Source organism: Nematolebias whitei, chromosome 3, assembly GCF_014905685.2.
Source record: "Nematolebias whitei isolate Nwh7 chromosome 3, NemWhi1, whole genome shotgun sequence".
In the NCBI taxonomy this organism is placed as follows: Eukaryota; Metazoa; Chordata; class Actinopteri; order Cyprinodontiformes; family Rivulidae; genus Nematolebias; species Nematolebias whitei.
In genome coordinates this window covers 51,681,584-51,690,366 of record NC_056500.1, presented here as the reverse complement: position 1 = coordinate 51,690,366, position 8,783 = coordinate 51,681,584, and the positions used below count along the sequence as shown (strand labels likewise).

General features: G+C 43.9%; 1 protein-coding gene across 1 annotated transcript in view; it reads right to left on the bottom strand.

The window, feature by feature from the left end:
- The window catches only part of tomm70a (translocase of outer mitochondrial membrane 70 homolog A (S. cerevisiae)), a 129,998-nt gene that overhangs the window by 59,278 nt on the left and 61,937 nt on the right, over positions 1–8,783 (bottom strand). The window contains exon 7 of the mRNA XM_037698319.1: positions 7,513–7,647. Coding sequence (XP_037554247.1) covers positions 7,513–7,647 — 135 coding nt within the window. The remainder of the gene's footprint in view (positions 1–7,512; positions 7,648–8,783) is intronic.

Below are 8,783 nucleotides of genomic sequence, written 5' to 3'. Positions count from 1 at the left end.
GTGTTGATGTGATGGGATGTCGTAGTGGAGCTCAATAACTTTAAAGTTGGCGCATCAACAACATAAATGTAGATCCAGAGTTTTAAAAACTCCTGCAACTTGTGTTATTGATCTGGACCGATCTGAATTACCTGATAAAAGTTGTTTAAATGCTGCTGTTATCGGTCTTTGCAACAAGCTGCTAGAAGAGACGTTCATGTTCGGATGATGTCGTTTCAAGTTGTTAACAAGTTGGACGTGTTGCTGCTGCAGATCCTAGAATTGTTCTAGAATTGCACCGCTCCAGGTGGCTGCATGTTGGAGCAGCTCTGTTACTTTCATTCTGAAATTTTGCTTTTGGAAACTTTAGTTCCTCCTTTTCTGGATGTAAATCATATTTTTTGGATGATTGTTTCCTCAGGTATCAGATGCTGTGCAGCTGGAAGGATTTTTACTGAAACTTTTTTAGTTTTAGACATTTGTTATGATGCGTAACCATGGCAACATGCAGTTTTCTACAATCAACAGCAGCTGATTAACGTCTCAAAAGCTCAAATAATATCTCAACTATGGCCCCAACTCTCAAATGAGTTGAAAAGGATGTTATGTGGACGCATTCTCATCTACCTGCCAGCTGTGCTCGAGTGCCTGACCACTGAGATCTTGGAACTAACAGGAAACATGGGTCATGACAGCGGAAGGACAGGATCGTCCCTCAGCACCTACAATTGGCTGTCCGCAGCTATGAGGAGCTCGGCAGACTGCTGGGAGGAGTGGCCCATCGCTCTGGGAGGAGTTCAGCCCAGCATTCAAGCGGTCCTACAGTCCAGGGGAACTGAGAGGTCAGCCGAATCTGGGTGGATAAATCGGACGGCATCTGTAGCCAGTTTCTTAGGATCCACTGTGGGATGGACCTTTACAAGAGATCCTTACTGCATACAGCCATCAGTATCTATAACAACTCTTTATGAAATGAGGATAACGAGTTACAACAAAAAATAATTTCCCTTTGGGATTAATGAAGCATTTTTGAATTTGAATTGAATTTGAATCCAATCTCCGTGAAACAACGTCGACACACAGCTTTGGATTTGTTCACTTGTCTTTTAACAAGAAAGCCATAATATTCCCCAACAAGAAACCGCAACGAGATGCTAGGCTGCTAATGTTATGTGTGCTGTAAGACTATAGCGCCGTGCTGAAACACGCTTAGGAACTTTAGTTCTGTGGCGCATAATCTCTCGTTAATAAAATTTAATGAGTGAAAAAATAACTGAAACGGTAAACACATGGACCGAACCTAACATGCTGTAATGAAACGGTTCAATACACCCACGTGTACAGTTACACCCCTAGTGGTATATTTAAATATATGTATGTATATATATATATATATATATATATATATATATAGGCACTTTTAACACTTCCCAAACTAACGTTTCTAAACTCTAAACGCTCTAAATGAGCAAAGAATATCATGATTTCAGGTCCCTGCCTCGTCTGCTCTTTGCCACCTGCAAGCATTCTTGGCCACGCCCACTTCTCCGCTCTGCACGGAGAACAGTTGATCAGCTGCAGCAAGAAGCTTATCCTGCAGTATGGGATGCACAAAGATGCATCAGGTGACAAATAATTAAAAATAATTTATTTTAAATAAAAATTCCATGCCAATTGTGCGGCTCTTCCATCAATCAGCCAATTGTGTGTCATGTCCAATCTTATTTTGAAAAACCGTGATAGAGAGAGTCTGCAATAAATGAACCGCGAAGTAGAGAGGGACTACTGTAGTGTGAAGTTATCAATACACATTTTTATCACAATAATTAAAACACTACTCATAAACTTCATGTGTGGTAGGCTTCAAGACAGGCAATGTGTAACTTTGATAATCGTAAGATCTTAAGGCTTTCTCGGGACTAAAAACAAATTGAGAGACACAAAAAAGGAACAGGAATACAGTTGTCCCTTGCTACTTCACAGTTCAAATTTTGCGGAGTCGTTCTTTCGCCGTTTTTCAAAGTGAGATTGGACATGACACACAACTGACTAACTGATGGATGAGTCACACGAGCAGAATGAATAGTTTATTTAAAATAAATTATTTTAAATGATTTAGCAACTGTGCGTCACACTTATTTTTATTGTGTGTTGCGCTTCTTCAGTGCTCCCCAGTGTCCAGCGTTTTTGTTCCTGCTCTGTTCCTGACCCACTTCAGGCCACGGATTCCTCCCCTTTGCCTCCAAGATGGATTCTTCTGCCCACTGGATTTCTGGACCTCGATGTCTGCTCTGCCTTCAGACCACTGATTCCAGCTAAAACCCTCTGAGAAGTTTAGCTTATTTTTTTTACGTCTGAATAGCTCTACTTACACGGGATTAGTTTTACCTAGGGACCACATGCTATTTGTAATAATTACGGAGATTGTCTGTGTTGTTAATCCCGTGCGAATCGGCCATGTCAGTAATTTGTAAAGTGAAAATTCCCCTGCAAATTACCTACTATATTTTGCTGAACTCCGAGGTCCTGTGATAATACTAATCCAATGCGAATAGGCATCTCTGTGATTTGGACAGAAATAGGCCGAATCTGAAACATGAGGCGTTTTTGTTTAAGCAAAATAATTTGGAAAAATATAGAACAAGGCTATTTTCAATTAATGCGCTGCTCGCTTCGGCTTTATTTATTTATTTTTTATGTATTTTTCTTTTTCGCTTCAACTTTTATGCTGCTACTTCCTTCATCGCAGATGACAAGAGGTGCAGAGATGTGTGCGTGATCAACTGACCCATGCTTCCACCCATTATATTTATCAGCTTTTTCCTTTTCGGGTAACGGGAGTCACTGGTGTCCATGTCCAGCCATCACTGTGCGAGACATGGGGGACACCCTGGACAGGTCGCAAGTCCATTTCAACCGAGGGATCAGCAGCCACGCGTCCGTTCACGTGCACAGCCGGTGACAGCTGTCCATCTTTACCTCTTAAACCAGTCGGTCGTTAAATACCGTATTTTTCCTTTTCACTTCGGCTTTTATGCTGCTACTTCCTTCAACACAGATGACAGGAGGTGCAGAGACACGCGTGATCAAATGACCCATGCATCCATCCATCCATTTACCCACTTCTTCCTTTTCAGGTAGCGGGAGTCGCTGGTGCCCATGTCCAACCATCATTGTGCGAGAGGCGGGGGACACCCTGGACAGATAGCAAGCCCATTTCAACCGGCGGGTCAGCGGCCACTCACGCGCACAGCCGGTGATAGCTGTATATCTGAGCTTAACCTGACTTTTTTTACCTCTTAAACCGGCTGGTTGGACCTGCCTCCTCAAGTAGATGAACATAAATTTTATATCTAGTTTTCTTTGTGATGATTTGTAAAACCACATCAAAGCCTGAGACCGGCTCGGCCCCCACTTTAGATGAACTGGCCCAGTCGTGACAACGCAGCTCGTTAACATCATATCAGGAAGATGTCAGTAAATTTCAGCTAAATCTCTGGCTTTGGTTATCCTGTGTGAATGCGCCACATAAAAGCACACGTTGGGGAGTAATTTATTAATTACACGTGGTCCTTAGGCAAAACTAATCCCGTGTGAATAGGGCTGACTCACACCTGTATTTTTATTTTATTTTTTTTGTGATGGCCTCCCTTCTCCCCTTACAGCCATCCTCTCCACACCATTATTATGAAATATTTATTATAGTGACTATCTAGTGTAGGTGTTGTTGGGTTTTTTTTTTTTATTATTATTATTTTTTTTTTAATAGAATAGAAAGAAAGAAAAGACAAAGAAAGACTCCAAAATATAAGAAATATACACAAAGAGAGCACATGTCAAAACACCCGGCCACTGTCTGTTCACCTGCAAATAACATGACAAAACACAGCAACAAAATACATATGTATAAAGAACTTAAAATATTCATGGCTTTACAGTAAGTTTCCATAAATATATATACCCATACCTACGCCTATATACATACATACATACATACACATGAATATACACTCTCATACATATCTATATATCTACATTTAAAGCCTACATAAGCATCCCTGCTTCTATTTGTGTGTGGTTGTGAGCATGCATAAGTGTATAAGGCTTCTCTAATAGAACATTTATTAGTAACTGTGAAGCAGCAGAGACCCGACCCCCAAGACCAGAGGCAGACGAAAAAGGGGGGACCAGAGCCCAAGACCCCAGGAGGGACCCCGACCGCGGAGCCCCCAGAGCCACCCACACAGGACGAACCACTCACCCACCCCCCAGAACGGACCACAGGGGAGAACCAGAAGATCCCCACCAGCAACCACATACAGTGACCCCCCGGGGCCAACAGCGACAAACTCATAGGCCTCCGTCGGCACCCGCCGCACCGATGTAGGTCCAGGTCCAGGCACCGAGGCCCGGGCACCGAGGACTCACACCACCCAGGCCAAGGCCCGACAGGGCCAGAGGACCCGAGCCCCACCAGGCAGACACCAGGCCGAGCCGACACACGCCCAAGCGCCCAGCCCCCGATACCAAGGGCCCCAAGCGCGCCGGCAGGCAAGGGCACACCCCACCAGGGGGCCGCGCGATAGGGGCGCGATGCCAAGCACCCCCAATTGTATCAAAGAGGGGGCAGTCCGAGTCTCGGCCTAACAAATACCCATTCATACACAGACACAATCACACAATCCCAACCTCAATCTCACATTCACTCACTCAAAGACATACAATAACGATACATTTCATTCTTATTCCCGATACGCACTCTATACCCCCCAGGTCCAAGACATGTACCCGCCCTCTACAGGGGGCAGCCCATGCCCAAACCCAGGAGGTAAACCCATTCATTCTAGAGCGGAGAAGAGCCAATACCCCAGACCCGGCCCAGGCCATACCCCGCCGACAGGACACCCCCCCACCATGAAGAGGACACGCCACCGACCACCCCCACACACCGCCAACAACCAAGCACGCACCCCCAGCCGACCGCCCGCCAGGCCCCGGCAGCCACCCTGGCCAGCGGGCCAACCATGGCACCCAAGAGCCAAGCTCAGGGGGTCCAAACAACCCCAGGGAGAGCACAGCGCCAGCACCGCCCACGGCAACCCCCTAGGCCCTGAACCCCCACACCTGTATTTCTGACCACAAACTCAGACCCCGGGCTCTAGGAGTTGAGCTCTCAGAACCAAGCTCCACTTTCTGGTGTGTTTATTGGACTTTCACTCACATATCACGTGATCCATCCAAACCTACTTTCCTTATGACGACATTGCAGCTTCGGCTTCTCCACCTGTGATCGAGCGCTACAGAGTCACAGTTGACTTTCAATTCAATTCAATTCAAATATACTTTATTAATCCCAGAGGGAAATTATTTGTTGTAGTAACTCGTTATCCTCATTTCATTGAGATGTTATAGATACTGATGGTTGTAGACAGGAAGGATCTCTTGTAAAGATCTATCCCACAGTGGATCCTAAGAAACTGGCTGCAGATGCCGTCTGATCCGTCCACCCAGACTCGGCTGGCCTCTCAGTTCCCCCGGGCTGTAGGACCGCCCGAATGCCGGGCAGAACTCCTCCCAGAGCGATGGCCACTCCTCCCAGCAGTCTGTCGAGCTCCTCGTTGCTGTGGACAGCCAACCGTAGGTGCCGAGGGACGATCCTGTCCTTCTACTGTCATGAGTCGTGTTTCCTGCTAGTTCCAGGATCTCAGTGGTCAGGCACTTGAGCACAGCTGGCAGGTAGATGAGAATGCGTCCACAGAACATCCTTTTCAACTCATTTGAGATTTGGGGCTGTAGTTGAGATATTATTTGAGCTTTTGAGATGTTGATCAGCTGCTGCTGGTTGTAGAAAACTGCCTTGTTGCCGTAGTTACGCATCATAACAAATGTCCAAAACTAAAAAAGTTTCAGTAAAAATCCTTCCAGCTGCACAGCATCCGATACCAGAGGAAACAATCATCCAAAAACTGTGATTTACATCCAGAAAAAGAGGAATTAAAGTTTCCAAAAGCAAAATCTCAGAATGAAAGTAACAAAGCTGCTCCAACATGCAGCCACCTTGAGCGGCGCAATTCTAGAACTTCATTTCTCCTCGTGATAAGACTTTAAATATTTTTGGTAACTCCTATTTTTTTTTTTTTTCCCCATTTAGCCTTTATTTATACAGGTTAGTCTCATTGAGCCACGAGAACTCATTTTCAAGAGAGACCTGTTTAGGGAGCACATGGTGGGGGTTAAGGGCCTTGCTCATGGGCCCAGAGTGGGGCGAATGAGGGTGGGGGCAAGTGTGGGTGTTTCACCTACCCCACCCACAATTTTGATGTTGTCGGGGCTGGGGCGTGAACCGGCGATCTTCGGATCACAGGCCCACCTCTCTAACCTCTGCGCCACCATTCTCCCATTTCCATTTCCGTGTCCCTCTCGGAATTCATTACAGAGCCTGATGGGGACCTGGAAATAGGTCTGAATAAAAATTTTTATTTAAAGTTTTATCAGGAGGAGAAAGTCAGCTGTGACTCTGTAGCGCTCGATCACGGGTGGAGAAGCCAAAGCTGCAATGACGTCAGAGGGAAAGGAGGTTTGGACGGATCACGTGATATGTGAGCAAAAGTCCATCAAACACACTATAGAATGTGGAGCTTGGTTCTGAGAGCTCAACTCCTAGAGTCCGGGATCAGAAATACAGGCGTGGATAATTCACAAAGAGGCAGAAAAAGCAAAACTTCTCAGAAGGTTTAAGCTGGAATTGGTGGTCTGAAGGCAGAGCAGACATTGAGGTCCAGATAACCAATGGACAGAATATTCCATCTTGGTGAGGCAAATGGGAGAAATCTGTGTCAGAAAGTGGGTCAGGAACTGAGCAGGAACAAAAATACTAGATTACGTCAGACACAAGGCGATAAGACAGTCTGCACACTGGTGAGCGCTTAAGAAGTGCAGCGTACAAAAAAATAAAATAAAAGCCAGCACAGATGCTAAAATTATTTAATACAAGTTATTTTAAATGATTTAGCATCTGCTGCAGCGGGACGGACTGGCCATTGGGAGCACCGGGACATTTCCCAGTGGCCTGGCCGTTCACTGAGGGGGACTAAAATCTCAGTTCCGGTCATGCTTGATTATTTAAAAGAAACAATGCTGCTCATGCGGCACGGATTGTTTATTTAAACTATTACAGTATATACATTTAAATTGCTTATTTACACAGAAGGAGGGAGCTTGGGAATGACAAAGGTGATGAGCATGAGTGTGAATGGAGCAGAGAAGTGGGCGTGGCAGCGAGTTCCGGCAGGTGGCAGAGAGCGGAGGTGTCATGCGGTGCTCTTTTAGAGCGTTTAGTTTACGCCATTGTTTAGAACAAAGAGTAAGGGAAGGGTTTATAAAGCATATATATATATATATATATATATACTAAAATAAATTTAACGTCCTTACTTTGCAGTTTTTCACTTACATGTCAGGCATGTTAGGAACATAACCCCAGCAAAAAACTAGGGACTACTGTAAGAGAAACCACTCTGCTGTGTTTCCTACCTGACCCCTGTGGTGATACACGTCAGGGTTGTGTGTATCAATCTCTGCTGCCATGTTGAAGTCTTGTGTCGAGAGCAGAGGCTGCTGCTGCTGCATGTACATACTCCCACGCTTGATCAAAGCGTTTGCTCGAAGCTACAAGATTAAAAAAATAAAAGTTAGCATACTGTAATTGCTGGTCTATAGAGTGCACCCAAATATAAGCCGCACAAACTAAATAAAAATATTTTTTTAGTACATGTATAAGCCACACTTGTATATAAGCCACAGGTGTTCACGTTGTAACATGCGAGACAGCACACAGTCACAGAGAAATGTACAGCTCTTTTTGTAGATCAAGAATCAGCCACCAGATGGCGTTTCACACTTTATTTTTCTTTTCAACACAGACAAAGTGAACCCCACAGGTCTTCATGACTTAAGGTTACTCTACTGAATGGACTAACACAAACTAACACATAATGAACATAAACTAGGCTAAGAAGAACAGACTAATCATTAAAAGAACAATGCTAGACAGCTAACTGAAATGATCAACAATGAATTTAAATTTTACCCATAATCCCTCTCTGAGGTCATGTGACCAGCAGTCAGCTACAATGAACCAACCAATGCGGTACTCTCATTGAGTCACGAGGACCCACCCCCAAAGAGACATGTATTGATGATAGGGCTGCAACTAACGTTCATTTCAATAACCGATTAATCGGCCAGTTATTTTCGATTAATCGATGGATCAGCAAAAAAAAAAAAAACACTTTTTAATGTCCACCCCTTTATTCCAAAATTGAACATTTGACTGACATAGCAATTCACACAAAAACAGGTTGCTATTTGACTATTCTGTTAGTAAAATATTGAATAATAAAAAATAAAAGTTAGTCAAATAGCTTAAAAAAAATAAATGTACACAAAATTATATACAAATGTATCTTTATACCTGCAAAATATGTAGCTACTTTGTAAAATGTGTCCTTGAGGGAAGAGTGTAACCTGGATTATAAGTGTGGAATATTATAACCTGGATTAAAAGTGTGGATTATTGTAACCTTGATTAAAAGCGTGGATTATTGTAACCTGGATTAAAAGTGTGGAATATTGTAACCTGGATTAAAAGTGTGGATTATTGTAACCTTGATTTAAAGTGTGGATTACTGTAACCTGGATTAAAAGTGTGGATTACTGTAACCTGGATTAAAAGTGTAGATTATTGTAACCTGGATAAAAAGTGTGGATTATTGTAACCTGGATTAAAAGTGTGGATTATTGTA